This window comes from Balaenoptera musculus, chromosome 8 (genome assembly GCF_009873245.2).
Source record: "Balaenoptera musculus isolate JJ_BM4_2016_0621 chromosome 8, mBalMus1.pri.v3, whole genome shotgun sequence".
In the NCBI taxonomy this organism is placed as follows: domain Eukaryota; kingdom Metazoa; phylum Chordata; class Mammalia; order Artiodactyla; family Balaenopteridae; genus Balaenoptera; species Balaenoptera musculus.
This window is the reverse complement of record NC_045792.1, coordinates 82,401,239-82,421,331: the sequence shown is the minus strand read 5'-3', so window position 1 is coordinate 82,421,331 and position 20,093 is coordinate 82,401,239. Positions and strand designations below refer to the sequence as shown.

General features: G+C 37.0%; 1 protein-coding gene across 3 annotated transcripts in view; it reads right to left on the bottom strand.

Moving 5' to 3' along the window:
- Positions 1-20,093, bottom strand: part of DNAJC24 (DnaJ heat shock protein family (Hsp40) member C24) — a 57,943-nt gene that overhangs the window by 21,131 nt on the left and 16,719 nt on the right. For all 3 annotated transcript variants that reach the window (XM_036860078.1, XM_036860080.1, XM_036860079.1), the window contains exon 3: positions 23-161. In XM_036860078.1, coding sequence (XP_036715973.1) covers positions 23-161 — 139 coding nt within the window. The remainder of the gene's footprint in view (positions 1-22; positions 162-20,093) is intronic.

Sequence of the window (20,093 nt, the reverse complement as noted above, 5' to 3'; positions counted from 1 at the left end):
GCTCCTCACCACAAGTACCTACCATGCCGCTGCAGGTCATACTCTTTTTTTGTCTCTTCATTCCCTAGAATTTTCCATGCCTGATCAACTTCGATGAACTTCTGTATACATTCCTCCACTGTTCCTGCTGGTACATCTGTACTTTGTTTATCTGGATGATACTGCCAATCAAAAACAAGGGGGGCAGGGTGATGAGTAGAGAGGGTCGGGGGGGGGGGGTTTAGGTTAAAAAAAAACCTCTAAATCTGAGCTTTAGTTAAGAGAGAAGGTAATGAGAAGATGAAAACCAACATGCCAAGCAACGAGACAACAGTGTTGGGCACCGGAGACAACTGCCAGGTTAATTAGAGCACTGGAGTAGCTATAAATCCACCAGTGACATGATCTGTCACAATGTGCAAAGACAGCATTTTCTGGATAATTTGCTGATGGAATCACTGGTCTCATGGACAATTTACCCAGAGAGGATGACTAACACAAACAGAAATAGGTACATGCAGACGAGCAGGACCTGACAGAGGAAGAGTACAAACTCTACAGAGTATGAAGCTCTCCTTATACAATATGCTTGGCTGTAGATATCATAACAATGGACTACCAGCTTTTCTTTTGAAATTATACAATTATTACTTTAAATTAAAACACTTCTCATCTTCTGGCTCAGCCCTGAAGATTTTAAAGTTAAAAATCCCCAAACACAAATTTGTATTGAAAAATGGTTATTTTAGGGCAGATTTGTAAGAAACAATTTTGAAGAACTCAATAAAACATTTGAATACAAATTAATTCATTAGTAAATCTTTCTTACATTTGTTTTCATGCTGAACTTTCCCCACACTGCTGGTGATCCTCACTAGCAGAGCAAAGGCTATTGTGATATTTGGTTGCCCAGAAGAACTAATGAACATCATGTATGCTGGGAGAAAGATTATAGGGCAAACAAAGAGAATCAGGCTTCCATTTTCCCTCTGGGAAACTATTTCTCTTCTTCTCCTCCTATGCCCAAATCTATCAGCTATTAATATTTAAATATTTAAGCTAATTAATATGACGACTGAAGAAAAGGAAACTTAGGCTTTATTGTTTCATCTTTTTTAGGCCATGATTTATCGAATGATGCTCATGAAAGTTATTCCCATACTGAGGTTTAAGCAATCCTTAAAGCTAGGATATTAAGTAATGTACCAAAGCCAAAATAGAGTAGGGTATATTAAGTTCTCTACCTAACCCTTCTTCTAACACTATGTGAAGAAGTTCTGTATAACAAGTTTGGTATGAATCAATGTTATTTCATGCAACATGCTCAAATACACCACTAGTATGCATTTAAGATGTATCAATACTTACACGTGAAAACGCAATCTCAGTATGCCGCAAACATTGAGCAAGGCCCTAGAGAAATCATTCTAATCTAGCAGCTGTATCACAGAAGTACAGACTAGAAGATAGGTAATTTCTAATAGGCCACTAAAGAAACCAGTAGTGGTTGGTACAAGGAACAGAACACACTGGACTAATTATACACCAACCAGACCAAGAAAGCCCTACAAAACCAAGACTTAGTTCCTGACTGCCCAAAACTAAAAGCTATCACTAAATTTTGAGTCATGTATCAGTTCTATGGTAGTCAAAGCACAATTCAATCATTTTCCCTAATTTGGTATTTTCCTATTATTTTAAGTAAGTAATTCACCATCTGAGGCTTTTAGATCTATTCTGTTGTGCTAATAGAATGCAATAAATTTTGTGCTGTGATATAGGTTTTAATTAAAAAATGGAAGTTATAGCAAGAAAATAAGTATGTCATTTGGGGTACCAAAAGCCTCAGTCCAATCTGCTTTGACAGCAAGTTCCAGAACAAAATGAAGGTCTAAAAAAGATAATGTTCTGCGGTAGGCTGATAACAGCCCCCAAAAATATCAGGTCCTAATCCCTAGTTCCTGTAAATGTTACCTCATTTGGAAAAGGGGTCTTTGCAGACGTGAATTAAGTTAAAGATTGGGAAGATCATACTGAACTGTCCAGGTGGGTCCTAAATATAATCAAAGAATTTTTATAAGAAAGAGGCAGAGGGAGATGTGACACACAGAGGGGAAGGTGATGTGAAGACTGTGCAGAGAGATTTTAAGTACTGGCCTTAAAGACTGGAGTGATGAGACCATAAGCCAAGGAATGCTGGCAGCCACGAGATGCTAAAAGAGACAAGGAATGGACTCTCCCCCTAGAGCCTCTAGAGGAATGGTGGCCCAGCCAATACTTTGATTTTGGCCCAGTTATACTGATTTTGGACTTCTAGCCTCCAGAACTGTGAAAGAATAAATTTCTGTTGTTTTAAGCCACCAAGTCTGTGGTAATTTATTTCAGCGGCCACAAGAAATTATACACAATCTAAATACATCTACGGTTTAAAACTAGAATATAACAGACACAACAACTTCTAAAGATATTTCAGTTAAAGGTCTATTAATAAAATGGTGTCATTATTATGTACATTTTTTATATATATAAATTTAATTTATTTATTTTTGGCTGAGTTGGGTCTTCATTGCTGCACACAGGCTTTCTCTAGTTGCAGTGAGGGGGGGCTACTCTTCGTTGAGGTGCGCAGGCTTCTCACTGTGGTGGCTTCTCTTGTTGCAGAGCACGGGCTCTAGGCGTGCGGGCTTCAGTAGTTGTGGCACAAGGGCTCAGTAGTTGTGGCTCACGGGCTCTGGAGCACAGGCTCAGTAGTTGTGGCACACGGGCTTACTTGCTCCGCGGCATGTGGGATCTTCCCAGACCAGGGCTCCAACCCGTGACCCCTGCATTGGCAGATGGATTCTTAACCACTGTGCCACCAGGGAAGTCCATTATGCACATTCTTAACTTAAAATCTGCAAAGATTCTTTATTGCGCACAAAAATCAAGCCTCTAATACTAGGTTCCAAGACTTTCTGATCCCAATGAATGTTAATTTTTTCCTACTATTTCTATATTGGAGCCCTCCCATGAGAGGTAGGCTCAAGCATTCACTAGCACCACAAGGACCACAGTCATTTTCCTCTGTTGTCAAGGCTTATTTTATTTTATTTTTTAAGGTTGTTTTTTTTTTTTTTTTTTTTGTCTGTGTTGGGTCTTCATTGCTCCGTGCAGGCTTTCCCTAGTTGCAGCGAGCGGGGGCTACTCTTCGTTGCAGCACGGGCTTCTCATTGCAGTGACTTCTCTTGTTGCAGAGCACGGGCTCTAGGTGTGCAGGCTCAGTAGTTGTGGCACATGGGCTTAGATGCTCCACGGCACGTGGGATCTTCCCGGACCAGGGCTTGAACCCGTGTCCCCTGCATTGGCAGGAGGATTCTTATCCACTGCACCACCAGCAAGTCCCATCAAGGCTTATTCTTTGCTCTTCTTTACTTTGAATCCCACTAGCCAAACTTTCCCACTGTTGAGAGCCCAAAGCTATTCCTACTTCATTCACTCAATGACCAAATGAAAGACAGAAAATCTATAGCATCCTGTGTTCCAGGGGCTGGCTTACTAACTGAGGAGCCAGAAACAGCCACAAAAAGATAGCATGTGCTTCCTTACTTTAGAAAAACGCCAGCTAAATCATACAAACAGCAGGGAGTTCTGAGGAAAACACTCACCAATCAAATACAGAAAATACTGATACTCTTAATTAACAGAATAGGTATGTACTAAAATCAATGTTGCAAAGTTCATTTATTTTAACTTCTATTTGCAACCAGTACTAAACTGAAATGCATTTTGCTGGAATTGGAAGAACTTAAGTCACCTAGAAGCAAGGAACTCAAAACTAAGAAATCAGCAAATCTTTCAACAAATAATTGGAAAATTAAAGTTTAAGAAATTACCAATTACAATAGCCTCAAGGGCAAAAAAAGGGAAATAAATGGAAAGAAATAATATGTTCATGATGGAAAGATCATGTCCATTTTTCCTAAACTGATACAAAAATTTTATGCAATTCCTATAGAATTCCAGTGAGCCACTTTGAAGGAGTAGACAAGATGATTATAATATTTACATGGAAAAACAAAGGATCTAGAACAGGCAAAAGAATCTTCAAAAAGTACAAAGTTGAAGGACTTACATGATTTCATGACTTAATATAAAGCTATGGTAATCAAGACTGTAGTACTGGCATAAACATATACAAATAGACAGTGGAACAGAAGAGTCTAGAACTAGACCATATGTATACAGTCACTTGATTTTCAACAAAGGTGCCAAGGCAGCTTTCAATTGGGAAAGGACAATCTAGAACAAATGATGTTGAAACAACTGGATGTCCATGTGGAAAAAAATTAACCTCAATCCCAATCTCATTACATACACAAAAATTAATTCAAGATGAATCATAGATATAAATGTAAAACACAGAACCATAAAGCTTCTAGAAGGAAACACAAGAGAATATCTTTGTCCCTTGGCAGGGACTGCTTTGACAAAAAGCACAAACTATAATGAAACAAAATAGATAAACTGAACTTCATCAAATTTTAAAATTTTCTGCTCATCAAAGATACCATTAAGAAAGTAAACAGACAAGCCACAGTCTGTGAAAAAAATACTGGCTAAATAATTATCTAACAGAGGACTTGTATCCAGAATAAACAAACAAACAAACAAACAAAAATCCTATAAATCGATGGTAAAAAGACATACTAATTAAAAGTCAGGGGGAAAAACTTGAACAGACGTTTTTCAAAAGAAGACATGAATAGACAATTACACACGAATGTACATTCAAACCTTTTCATTAGTTATCAGGGAAATGTAAATTAAAATCACGAGATACTTTTAAACACCTAATAGAATAGCTCAAATAAAAAAGACTGATGGGGACTTCCCTGGTGGTGCAGTGGTTAAGAATCCATCTGCCAATGCAGGGGACATGGGTTCAAACCCTGGTCCGGGAAGATCCCACATGCCACGGAGCAGCTAAGCCCGTGCGCCACAACTACTGAGCCTGTGCTCTAGAGCCACGTGCCACAACTACCAAGCCCGAGTGCCACAACTACTGAAGCCCATGCGCCTAGAACCCGTGCTCCGCAACAAGAGAAGCCACCGCAATGAGAAGCCCGCGCACCGCAACGAAGAGTGGCCCCCACTCGCCGCAACTAGAGAAAGCCCGCGTGCAGCAAAGAAGACCCAAGGCAGCCAAAAATAAATAAATAAATACATAAATAAATAAATTTATTAAAAAAAAAAAGACTGATGACACTAAATGCTGATGAGAATATGGAATAACTCATATGTTGCTGGCAGGAAACAATTTGGCAATTTGTTATAAACAAACACACATATCTACTCTGTGGTCAAGCAAATCCACTTCTGGATAGTTACCTAAGAGAAATAAAACATAAAAATGTATGTCCACAAAAAGACTTATCAAAGAATGTACTAACACTCTTATTCATAACAACCACAACCTGGAACCATAAATGTCTATCAACAGGAGAATGGATAAACTATAGTATATCCATAGGGGAATACTATTCAACAACATAAAAGAAAAAAACTATGATACACTCAATAATAACACAGATGAATATCTAAAACATTATGTTGGGACTTCCCTGGTGGTCCAGTGGTTAAGACTCCACGTTTCTGCTGTAGGGGGCATGGGTTCAATCCCTTGTTGGGGAACTAAGATCTCACATGTCCTGGTGTGGCCTAAATTAATTAATTAATTAAATATTATGTTGAGCAAAAGAAGCAAGAACAAAGGGTACATAGTATATGATTACACTGATATGAAATCCAAATTCAGGCAAAATTAAATCTATACAGTTGGCCCTCCATATCTCTGGATATGCCATTCTATATAAAGGACTTGAACATCCTTGGCTTTTGGTATCCTCAGGATGTCCTGAACCAATCCCCCAAGAATACCTAGGGATGACTATAGTGATAAAAGTTAAACATTGGTTTCCAGGTTGGAACAGGGTATAGGGGATATAAATTAACTAGAAAGGGACATTAGAGAATTTTCTGGAAAAACAAATGTTCTGTATCTTGTTTGGGGTGGTAGCAACATGGTATCAAATTTCACTAAACTGAACACTTAATATCCATGCATTTTTCAGTGTATGTTGACCATGTCTCATAGAAAAATACCTTCAAACATGTCTAAATGTTTTAAAAGGAATTTAATGAATCTTTCTAAGCCATAAAGGAAAAATGAGAAATTTCTTTCAATATTAAACAGAAAAGTACAATAAAAACATAGAAAACTAATGAAAAGACAGATATGAATTAGTGAAAAGTTTGAATTACAGCCTAGTTTATGGAAATATAGTTTTATTTACTTTCAAGTACATATGCCAACCTCCAAAAACTTTAAAACATTTAAAAAAGTTTAGTGTTGCTGAGTACAGGACTAAAGTACATTCAAAATTAGAATGATAAATATGTCACAATACTAAAAATACTGAGAGAGTATCTCTCTGTGATTCTTTATTATAATAGGACAAAGCTGTCTATCTCCAAAGTTTTAGCAAAGTGCTATTTTACTATTCTTAATTGACTTGACACTCACAACTTTATGGTCTATGTAACTGCCTCACATGTGGGGAAAACTATTCAATTATATAGACCTATGGTTTTCAAATCCCCAAGCCACTCATTGAGGATGAGAAAAATGAACACAAACAAAAGATTAAGAAACTGTCTTGATACAAAAATAAAGGATCACTCATGACACTACAAAAGATATACAGAAAATAATTTTTTAACAGAATTGGTATGTGCTATCTACTTCCTAACTGACTATCTAATTGATAACTAATATTTTAATTATGGACTCTTAATTCTGACTAGCTGAGATTTTATGGCAATGGGTTTGTTCAATATAAAACATTTTATTTTGACTTTAGATTTTCTCCATAGAGTAAATCCAAGTGCTTTCAAAATTCCTAACTCTGGAGTGACTGTCACATTGTGTCAGCTCAGCGCAACTCAAAATGCGGTCATCAGATTTGCAGCATCAGCATTATCTGAGAGTTCGTTAGAAGATGGCCCCGTCTCAAACCTACAGAGCGGGACTCTAGAATCTGTTTCACTAAACTCTCCAGGCAATTATTATGCATGCTAAAGTCTGAGAAGCACACTGTTAGCCTCTACTGCTTAAAACAAAGAATTATTTGCAAGTCAGAAAATGAGTGCTTGATAAAAATTTCCCCTTGACAGATGCATTCCTCCAAATACTAAAAAAAAAAAGTGAGTGACACTCCTCAACTGTTAACCTATAACACCACAAAGAAAATTACATTAAGTGTACCAAGTCAGAAATTTTTTGATATTTGATACCTTTTGTTCAGTAATCATAAATGCCAACCTCTTTATTTCATTGTTTGCACAAATGCCAACTAACTTCAGTGATGAAGAAGCTGATGAAATCTGAACAATAGGCAAGTGGTATTTTAACCTGTTGATTTTTTTTAAAGAGGGGGTTATAATTTGTATGAGTCTTCAGCTACTGAACACTGCAATGGTGTCCACTGATAGGTTTAACACAAGTGCAAAGTGTTTTTCTATTAGAAAACACAGAGACAAGTGTTTTTCTACTAGAAGGGGAAAGAAAATTGAAGTATGTGTAAATTGTGAAAAGAGTATAATACAATACATTGTGAAAATTCTAGCAACTTCTAGAAGTTTTTAGTGAAAATTAATATATTCATTACCTCCAAATGACCTTTTCTATTCACTAAGTAATGTAAAGTTGAAATGAAATGGTATTTCTTTACAGTGAATGCTTAAGACAGTTTTATGGTAAATTAACCACTACACAATAAGGTAATATTGGACCTAAACAGAGGTCGATCTGCTTAAATGCCTTTCTTACATTCCTTTTTAAAAGGAAATATTGCTTTATTTTACCAATAGCTTGCTACTTAAACGTTAAATCAAACAAAAAGTTAAGGAGGTCATATATTAAGCCTTTACTACACATTTGTGATTATACTGTTTGGTTAAAAAAATACTGACTGCAAAAAAAATAACAACTATGAAAAGGACTTCGGGCAAATTTGATTAAACAAAAATTCCCACATCATCATGCTGATATTATCTGATCTACCAAGGTGGCCCCTGAGCATATAGCACTTTGATTTTTCTCTATACATTAACAATGAGTTTAGTACCATTAACAGAATGCTAGCTCTCATCGCTAGTTTCACACTTTCTTGAATTCCAGAACCAAATTTCAAATATCTTCTAAGAGCTATCTTATTAGCACTACAAGTTCAACACATCTAAAACCCAATTTATCATCCAGACTCTAAAATTAGTTCCTTCTCCTGCTGAATTCCTTGTCTGTTAAGACCACCACCGAGCTTGATAAATGGTGAATGAATGCATGAAAGAAAAATACATTTCCTAATAATTGAAGCTACAATATCAGGGTAACCTCCCTTTTTCTCATCCCATTAAGCACCAAATTTTGTTAGGTTCTACCTACATAATGTTCTTTCTATTCCTAATGACAAACCTAGTTCAAACCAACAGTAGCTCCTGCCTAGTCTCCAGCATTCATCTTCTAACAGCTCTCCAGCTCGTCCACCTGCTTCCAAATTCACTCGCCTTCACTTAAAACCCCGACCATGGGGCTTCCCTGGTGGCGCAGTGGTTGAGAATCTGCCTGCCAATGCAGGGGACACGGGTTCGAGCCCTGCTCTGGGAAGATCCCACATGCCACGGAGCAACTGGGCCCGTGAGCCACAATTGCTGTGCCTGCGCGTCTGGAGCCTGTGCTCCGCAACAAGAGAGGCCGCGATGGTGAGAGGCCCGCGCACCGCGATGAAGAGTGGTCCCCACTTGCCGCAACTAGAAAAAGCCCTCGCACAGAAACGAAGACCCAACACAGCCAAAAATAAATAAATAAATAAATAAATAAAAGAACGTGAATTTCTAAAAAAAAAAAAACCCTGACCATGCTATTCTCCACCTCAAAAATTTTAATTGTCCACATATTGCATAATAAATTAGTCATATTTAATCCTTACAAGTCCTCCAATAAAAGAACCCAACCTACCATTCAAGCTTTATCTATTACAAGTATTATAGATATGCCATCTATGTCAGCCTAGTCATTCTACACATTCTAGACTAGACCTTCAGATATCACCCCTGAACACTCACACCTCTGTTTCCATGTCTTACTTACGCTGTTGTCTCCAATGGAACATCCTCCAGTAGTTCAAATGTACCTCTTCCATGAGGGTGTGCTTAATATCCCTAGTCAGAGGGCATCACACTAGTTTTGTACATGTGCAACACTGTATCTTAACCGTATCTGTATCTCTTGCCAAGCCCCAATAGGACCAATGCTGAATTTCCATAATATCACAGTAGATACACATTTCCAAACAGATTATAATGCAGAATACTACTGAGAAACTTCAAAATGCAGCAAACATATAAACACTGAATAAAAGCTTATTGTGGGTCATTTTTATTTAGACTTCCCATGCTTTTGTGAGTCCAGTCATCACTACATTTTGAGGCACTCATCACCTCTAAAGATAATAAAAACTCATTTCTTTGCACCTCAGTTGTGAAATAAAATTGAAAAGGTCAAGTTGAGAGAATCATGCAATAGGCATTAGTAAATATGACCACAGTAATATCTGACAACTAAAATAGCATTCCCCAACATTTTTACTGGTGAAGAACTGCTTTTGATTTATCAAAGTATTAAATATAGGCTCCATTAAAATATTTCATGAAAATTAGATTCTTAATCTTTGATAATTTTATAAAAACCAAGGACCTTTTCCCTAAAGTGCTTATCACATCATTGTCTCTCCTCTCAAAAGAACTACAGTTCAGTCAATAAAAGTTAATTCCAAAGCAACTATACCCCAATTAAAAAAGAAAAGTTAATTCCAAATAACTCCACCTCTTTGCTCTTATTCTTTAAACACTATGACAGGTTGCCCTCACCAACACTGCCAAAGCCTTTCCCCACAACTCCACCTTTTCATCTCCTTCTCTCACATAGCACCGTCTTATGCTCGTCTCTCTTCCAATCTCCCCTCAAAACTCCTCCAAAATATGACCCAGATCCTAAGAGATCTTGTACTGTAACACCCCCCACCCCACCTGAAGTGAACTGGTTGAGTCCTGATTACCTGCTGCAGAGACCAAGGCTCATATTTGAGACCTCACTTTCCTTCCACATCTGACAGAGGTGGGAGGCCTGAATTTCTGCCTGTAGACCCCATTCTGCCACCACCCACCAGAAAAGAAGAATCAAGTGTGGCTGGAAAGAAAGAGGCCAAGGGCATGAGTGCTCCCCACCACTGGGCCTCTGAGGTTTCTAGAAGTTAAGGATGGAGACAACGGGGTCTCTTAGGCAACTAGTAAAGAACTAGGGTTGTAGGAGAGCAGTTTCTCTCTGCCATTTTGCAACACAACAAACTTCCATAATAGCCTTCTACAGAAGGGTCTACCTGGGAAGAAAATAGATGAGGAAACCAGGAAGGAGTACAGAATCACCTTATCTAATTCTCCTCAGGTTCAGGAAAGTCTTCCTACTACACTTCTTGGTCTTGCTTGCCATAATTGGCAATGGTTATTAACCTCTCAAATGTATTATACAACAAGGGGGGGAAAAGACTGTCCTTGGATCATCAATCAGAACAGATAGTACAATTATACATATTAAAACCTAACTTTCCACCACTTTGAAAAACTAGAAATTCCTAAGTTGATATATTTAAAAAACAAAACCAAAACAAACAAAACCCCCCCCACAAGAACAGCTCCTTTCCCAAAATAATCTTCCCCGGTTCATTGCTATCTCCACCTCCCTCAAAGTATGTATCTTTCTATAACTGTTTTTTTTAAATGCTGAATTACCTATGTTTATCGACAGCTTGTAATTAGCAGACCTCTTAAAAAGTTGTTTTATATTTGAAGAAACTGAAAGACAAAATATCAAGTAATATTATTCAAATGAATAATATGCTGAAGTATAGATTTTAGGGTCAGACACAAGAATTTGTGTGACTAAGGCACAGCTAATCTTACAGAGTAGGACTCGTATTATTATAATTAATTTAAGTGAAATTATTAGGATTCAAAGTTAATATAGCCACTCTCCTTTTCAAAAGTTATTGGTTTTTCAGATATAAACTTGTGATTTTAATTTTCTCCCATTCTACCAAACCTTACAGGTATGACCCTGGCTTTTTTTTTTTTTTAATTTGATTGAAGTATACTTGATTTACAATGTTATGTTAGTTTCAGGTGTACAGCAAAGTGATTCAGATATATATATATACACACACACACATATATATATTCTTTTTCAGATTCTTTTCCATTATAGGTTATTACAAGATATGGAACATAGTTTCCTGTGCTATACAGTCGGTTCTTGTTGTTTATCTATTTTATTATAGTAGTGTGTATCTGTTAATCCCAAACTCCTAATTTATCACCCCTACCCTGTCCCCTTTGGTAACCACAAGTTTGTTTTCTATGTCTGTGAGTCTATTTGTTTTGCAAATAAGTTCATTTGTATCATTCTTTTAGATTCCACATATAAGTTATACCATACTATACTTGTCTTTCTCTGTCTGACTTACTTCACTTAGTATGATAATCTCTAGGTCCATCTATGTTGCTTCAAATGGCATTATTTCATTCTTTTTCATGGCTGAGTAATATTCCATGTTACCTATATGTACAACATCTTCTTTATCCATTCCTCTGTCAATGGACATTTAGGTTGTTTCCATGTCTTGGCTACTGTGAATAGTGCTGCTATGAACATAGGGGTGCATGTATCTTTTCCAATTACAGTTTTCATCTTTTCTGGATATATGCCCAGGAGTGAAATAGCTGGTTCATATGGTTCACTTTATTTTTAGTTATTTAAGGAACCTCCATACTGTTCTCCATAGTGGCTGTATCAATTTACATTCCCACCAACAGTGGAGGAGGGTCCCTTTTTCTCCATACCCTCTCCAGCATTTATTATTTGTAGACTTTTTGATGATGGCCATTCTGACCAGTGTGAGGTGATACTTCATTGTGGTTTTGATTCACATTTCTGTAATAATTAGCAATGTTGATGGAGCACCTTTTCATGTGCCTGTTGGCCATCTGGACGTCTTCTTTGGAGAAATGTCTACTTAGGACTCCTGTCCATTTTTTGATTGGGCTGTTTGTTTCCTGCCCATTTTTTGATATTGAGCTGTATGAGGTGTTTGTATATTTTGGAAATTAATCCCTTGTCAGTCGCATCATTTGCAAATATTTTCTCCCATTCCATAGGTTGTCTTTTCATTTTGCTTATGGTTTTCTTTGCTGTGCAAAACCATTTAAGTTTAAGTCCCATTTGTTTATTTTGCTTTTGTTTCCATTACTCTAGAAGACAGATCAAAAAAAATATTGCTGCAATTTATGTCAGAGTGTTCTGCCTATGTTTTCCTCTAGGAGTTTTATAGTATCCAATTTTACATTAGGTCTTTAATCCATTTGGAGTTTATTTCTGTATATGGTGTTAAAGAATGTTCTAATTTCATTCTTTTACATGTAGCTGTCCAGTTTTCCCAGCACCACTTACTGAAGAGACTGTCTTTTCTCCATTGTATATTCTTGCCTCCTTGGTCATAAATTAATTGACTGTAAATGAGTGGGTAATGCAGAAAAAGCTTTTGATAAAATTCAGCATCCATTTATGATGAACAAAAAACTCTTCAGAAAGTGGGCATAGAGGTAACATACCTCAACATAATAAAGGCCACATATGACAAACCCACAGCTAACATCATACTGAAAGGTGAAAAGCTGAAAGCATTCCCTCTAAGATCAGGAACAAGACAAGGATGCCCACTCTTGCCACTTTTATTCAACATAGTTTTGGAAGTCCTAGCCCCGGCAATCAGAGAAGAAAAACAAATAAAAGAAATCCAACTGGAAAGGAAGAAGTACAACTGTCACTGTTTGCAGATGACATGATACTATACACAGAAAATCCAAAAGATGCCACCAGAAAACTACTAGAGCTCATCAGTGAATTTGGTAAAGTTGCAGGACACAATATTAATACACAGAAATCTGTTTCACTTCTATACACTAGCAATGAACTATCAGAAAGAGAAAATTAAACAATCAAATTTACCATCACATCAAAAAGAATAAAATATCTAGGAATAAACCTACCTAAGGATGCAAAAGACCTGTACACTGAAAACTGTAAAACAATGATGAAAGAAACTGAAGAGGACACAAACAAATGAAAAGATATTCTTGGATTGGAAGAATCAATATTGTTAAAATGACCATACTACCCAAGGCAATCTGCAATCTACAGATTCAATGCAATCCCTAACAAATTACCAATGGCATTTTTCACAGAACTGACTTTCTAAAAAAGTAACAACTCTATTGAGCTATAATTCATATACCAAAAGATTCACCCATTAAAAGTCTACAATTCAGTGGTTTTAGAATATTCACAGAATTGTTTGTGCAACTATCATCACTAATTTCAGAACATTTTTATCACCCACTAAAGAAATCCTGCATCCATTAGCAGTCATTCTCTATTTCTCTTTCCTCCTACCCCGCAACTAATCTACTTTCTGTGTCTGTGGATTTGCTTATTCTGGACAGGTATGATAGACACACACATGCATAGCATATATACGTACACACATATTAATTAATTTTAAAACACATTTGTGATTTTTAAGTATCTATAAAAATGAACCTTCCTCAGTTACTTTGGGAATGTTGGTGAATAGCTAAGAATGTGAAAGAGTATATAAACAAAAAGAATATGCTCTTGTTGAGCTCAAAATTTAGTTCCATAACATAACAGACCTTACTAAGGCATTCATTGTGAAAAGTCCTCTGAATTTATTTATTGATATAATAGGATCCTACATGTAACATAGTCCCATAGTCCCCAGAGAAAGCCTTACTGTAAAGCTTCAGTGTGATTATGTAGCAGCCAAATTGACAACAGTATGAGGAAGTGTACATCTACCAGACTTGCTAATGATTGCCTCTAATCTTCAAAAGAGTTATTTTAACACCATTAATATTTTTTAAGAGACCTTTTGGTCTGATCATAGTTGCTTTAAAATCTCTGCTAAATGTCACTATAACAATGATTTCCTTTAAAACCACATTAAGAGACTCATTCTGAGATTATTGGCAGTTCCAAGAAAATGGGGTAAAAAAGGAGGAAAAAGAAGAAGAGGAAGGAGGAGGGGAGTAGGAGGATAGGGAAAGGCAGAGGAAGGGGAAGAGAGGGGGTGGTGGAGAAAGAAGTGCAGGCGAAGGGGTAGGGAGACAGAAGAGGAGAAGAAGGAATGAGAAGAGGAAAAGCAAGGGTAAGCAAGGGAAAAGACTGAAAAACACCGAAGGGAAGCAAAGCCATGAAATATTTACAGGAGGTATTGATGTTTTTCAGATAAAGAACTGAGAGGTAGACTGCAGGAATTGGATTCACAGAAATGAAGAAATGTAAGAAGTAGGATGATACGTGGCTGGGTAATTTAATTCATGGCAAAACCTTTCATTACCAAGATCAACCTCTGTAATATACTTTGAACTGTGAGATTTACTAACTCTAAAATACAATCTTGAATCAAATCGTTTGCTAGTCACATGCCTTTTCTTTTGTTGACTATATGCAAGTGTAACACAACCTCTTCCTCTTTGTACATAAGATTTTAAATCTTAAGCAATAGGTTACATTATATCCAATTTAAGTGTAAGCCAGATTGCCCCCACCCCCCAAAAATCGTATCAAACAAGTTTTTGATGACATACTCAACATGAGCTACACAGAGAATTCCAAGTTTAACACTCTGCCTCCAATATCCCCCGATGATAATTAGCCAGCAGTGCGCTGGCTAACTTCATCTACCCTCTGGGGTCAGGGAAGACATGGTTTTTGTATAATTAAGGACTTAAAGAACCAATGCCAAACTTATTCTTGCTAAGTAAGAGTAGTCACGTACACCTACAGATCCTACAGAGCCGCTTTCCTGCAGCAACTCTGAGCCCCACTCTGTGGCCATCAAGGCCATCAGGTACTAATTAGGTAGTGTGCTCTGTCAACGCTTCCATGCTCTTCTTTTATTAATTGATCATTCTGCCACATTAATGATACTAGTACACCGGCATTGAATTCCCTCAAGTACTTTACCCCTGAGATAGAAAAGAAAGCAAAGAAGATATGAGAATGTCACAGATTTACATTACCTACCTCATATTTGAATCAACACTAAGATTGTTTCCTCTAAAAGTTATCTATTTATTTTACTTGCAAAAATGCTCCCCTAAACTTAAAATGTACAAATTTTCCTTTAATAAAATGTAACTTCCATTGATTTAACCCTTATAAACTACAATGGGAATGAAATTCCCGTTTTCATAAAGAAGTGTTCAAAAATTAATGGTGGGATTAAATGCACAAAGGCCGGAGAGGTAGTGGCAATTCTTCTTAATTCTAACCACCTAAAGGAGAGGGAAATTTGCCTAAAACGAAACTCCATAAACAAGAGAAGTGACCTTAGTCTGATAAAAATTGATGAGTAAAAAAGAAAAAGAAAGCATTTAATAACTGTAGTTAAATTCAATGAATATAATATAGTATTTTTGAGATAAGGGTCTAAGTAAGCTTCTTAGGACACTGAGAAAACACATATCCTCTGAGATACTTTTTGGTTTTCCTTATTGCAAATCACTGTTATTATGAAGCAGCCATTAAAGAGTTGGTGAGGAAGTGCCGTTAAGATGGTGCAGTAGTGATTCTCTAACGAATCTGCGAATCTGCGTACAGTTTAGGTAGGCAAGAGAGATACACACTGACATGGCTGAGTTTTGTTTTGTTTCATTTTCTGTATGACACTTACTAGCTTAAAACAAGATTATGTTACAAAAAGTTAGGTATAAAATTACTACAATTGTGTCCTTTACACTTTGACAATATATTAAAATTATGAAGGGTTGAAAAAACAATTACAAAGGTGAAGTCAAGTATAACACACTACTGCCACCTAATGCTTAGTAAAATATTGCCTAAAGAAGCAGTCAACACCTCATGTACCACTTTATGCAACCGTAAACTGTTGAAACATGATTTTAAAAATGTCTGAACATCTTCATGGTTTTCTAATTCAGATAGGGAAAATATAATCCATGTTCAAGACTGGCAGCCCAAAAGTGTGTTTATCCAGTCAAAAAAGGCTCATTAACCACCTTACTACAAATCAGATACCGTGCTAGCCAATGAGGATCCATGATGGACAAAAACCAGGATCCCTGCCCTTGATGGACTCAGAGTCTAGCGGGGGAGTGCAGATAGGTAAACAATTAATTATAATGGGAAGGATGAGGTGCTAAGAAAAGATGACAGCATGAAATAGTTGTTAACTTAGAATACATTTTGGGAGGTTTCTTAATAAAGACACTTGACTGGGTTTTGAAGGATGAATAGGAGTCAGCCTGTGGAGGAACTGTGGAAGGGTGGGAGGGGAAAGGCATTACGTGCAGAGAGAAACAGCAAATACAAGACAGGAAAGTACTAAGATGGATATTAGAGTTATGAATAGCAGAACTGTAAGCTACAGTGGGAATGAGTAAAAGAATCAGTGAGTAGGGAAAGTTATGAGACGAAGTTGAAAAGCCAGATTGAGCTTAGACCATAAAGGAACTTTTTAGTATGCTAAAAAAAAACATGCACTTTTCCCTACTTAAAACTTCACTTACTTGTTTCAAAGACAAAAAAATCTAACCTGATGGTGGGACGGAAGGGGTATGGAGGATAGGTAGGCGGAACTGCACAAAGGAAACTACTGCACTCCTCCCGAAACACTTCTAAGGAACTATGTGAACAATGCTGAGGAGGAAGACAGGAGGAGACAGACAAGGGGAAAGGTGGGAGCCTGGGGACATAGACTTGGAAGGCACCTGTGAAGCAGATAAAGCTACAGGAATACACAGAGAGCAGTCCTTCTCAACTTTTTTAGTTCTGAACTCCTCCAGGAATCTGATAAAAACCTGGGGGAAAGGAAATACACACACAATTTTGTGTACAATTGAGGGATTAAAACCTCTAAAAGAACCTGAGCCTTAGATTAAGACAAGAGTTGGTGATAAAGGAAGAAAGACAAAGATAAAACTCTGTAGGACAGTAACATTTACATCAGATAAAGGAAAAGATGCTAGAAAAGAAAATAGAGCAGTGAGCAACAAGGTAACCGGGAAACAGGATCCAGAGAAGCCCAGGGAAGAAAGTTCTAAGGCAGATAAAAGACCTGTGACAGTAGCAAATGTCATAGTAAACCCACAGAATATGGCAAGTAGAGGGACATTGGCCATTTTAGTAGGCACCATTGAGAAGAAGGGCAGTAGTGAAAGAGAGGGGTGAGAAGCAAGTAGATGGTAGTCAAGAAATGTTTGGCAAGGTAGAAGAGCGGAGTGACAGTCAGAGTAGCCAAGGCCAAAGGGGAATGTTTTTAGAAGACGTTTTACTGGATGAGTGGGAAAAGCTAGTGAAAAGGGAGAATTCAAGACAGGAAAAAAGGGAACTGGAGCAGGACTAACCATAAAATATGAAAAACTGAACTCTCATTCTGGCTTTGTTATTGCTAGTCATGTGACCCCTAGAAAAGTTATTCAGTTGTACAAAATTTCCTCACCTGAAAAATGGAGAGAAAGCTTGCTAAACTACAAGCTACTTATGAAAGTAAGAACCTTTGTCCATCATATTACCATGAACTATATCTGCAGCATCTAGCACAGTGCCTGTAAGACCCTCAATAAATCTTTAATGAATAAATTATCTGGCCATATACCTCACAGTGTTTTGCTAAACTCAAATGACATAATGTGAGTGAACATATTCTGAATACAAGTTAAATTTTTTTAAATGGGGGTGGCATGAGAGGAAGGTCATTGTAAGCCCTCCAACATAAATTAATAAATGCAAGAGGTGATCATTATTCAAGGATTCTATGTTTGCAAATTCACCTACTTGCTAAAATTTACTTGTAACCCCCAAAACAGCACTTATAATGCTTTCACAGTCATTCACAGAGATGCACAGAGTGGCAAAAATTTTGAATCATCTAACATGCACGTTCCCAGCTGAGGTCAAACAAGGCTTTCATGTTTCAGCTCTCATACTGCATGTAAATAAGTAACCTTTTTACAGACTATTTAGGGCCACATTTTTCATACTTTGTTTTTTGTTGTAATTTTTTACTGTTTAAAATGATCCTCAAGCATAGAGCATTAAGTGCTGTCTAGTGTTCCTATGCACCAGAAACCTATGATGTGCCTTACGGGGGGAAATACATATTTTAGATAAGCTTCTTCTTTCAGGCATGAGTTACAGTGCTGTTGGCCCTGAGTTCAACATTAATGAATCAACAACATATATTAAAGTGTCTTTAAGCAGAAGCATATATAAAACAAGGTTATGTACTGATCACTTGCTGAAAATATTGTGACCAGAGGCTCGTAGAAACCTAACCCTGTATTTCCCCTATGAGCAATGTTTCAGTGTTTGCTAATTCTGTGTTTGTGGCAACTTTACAGAACAAAACTACAGCAAATAAGAAGAACTGACTGTATAATAATATATATATTACAATTAATTTACACCCATCACCTTTGAGAGCTCTCTCTCCGCTCCTTCTCTCCTGCCACACCCCAGGAAGTCCTTAGCTAAGAGTATCGGCCATGAGGGTTCTATGCCCCTCTTCCAGCCATGCCTTACCCCCCTTCTTCTAGGGGCTCAGGACACAGGAATTCACTGCCCAAAGAGCCTCAAGTCATAGGAGCGTAGACCACAGTAAGGACTCTGGGTGGGGGTGGGAAGAGAAGGAGGCAGGACAGTGGTGGCTTTCTCTGCCCTGCTGCATTAAGGCACGGAACTCCAAGGACTCTACATGCGATCCTGGCTTTTCAGGTCAATATGAAGGGATATTTGTCATGAAAATATATTTTTCAAGATAAAAGAACTTATTTAATATTATGTTAGCTTGACTTATAACTTTTAAATATTTAAGCATCTGTCACATAGACCCCCATTTCTAATCTTTTTCTAAGCCTAAGTAAATACTAATATTTACTTGTTAATAAATATGTAAATATTAAATGGGCCTTATTAATATTACATTACAGCTATCACCTTTTTATAACCTTATCAAAAGAGGGAGGGGAAAAAAACAGTTCAAGAAATGTCCTCAAATTTTTAGTGACCTTAGTGGTAGTTTACTTAGCTTGGAAAAGGAACAACTCTTTCAACAATAATTAAATTTATAAGATTTACTTAGCTACCAGGGGGATCACAGTCAATCATATGGCAGACCATGAGTGATTTAACCTTTACATTTCTGGTACCTTCACAGATTTTAACACAAGACAACAAAGCAACAGGTATATCTTAATATATAATTTATTTCAGATGTTTTAGTGGCTCAGTATGTGTGTAAGTAGTATGTGTGTAAGATGGCATTCACAGTTCAGTCAGGGATATCTAGATAGTCATAGAATTTGAGGGAGTTCTAGATGCAGAAAGTCCATTATAAGAGTAAATCCTAAAATTTGCTTAATACACCTGAGAAGATAATGGCTAAAACAAAACATGATTAAATACTTACCTTTTCTGGCCTTTTTCATTATGCAACAATACAAGTGTTCCAGTTGAGTACTTCACCACCTGAAGCTCATTTTAACACTGACTTTCTAAAAGCCCAATACTAAGATTGTAGAATAATGTGCCACATTATTTTTAAATAATTTTTTAAATTACAAGATAGTATGCAAGGGCCACTGTGGTTATGAAGCAGTCATGTCCAAACTAAAAGATGCATTAACATGGGTAACTAAGGCTTTTTAAAAAACCTTTCTTAGTCTTCCAATTTTAATGACTATTAATTCCTCCTTCCTAAGAAAAGTATCCTTTAACTTAATAAACAGAACTATACACTTATATTCCCTATTTTGTTTTTCAGATACTGTCCTTTAAGTAGCAATACATTTATTCTTCTTGGTCTCAATATTCTCCTCTCAACATTATTTAAAGTTCTCAAAAATATGTCTTCAGACTATTG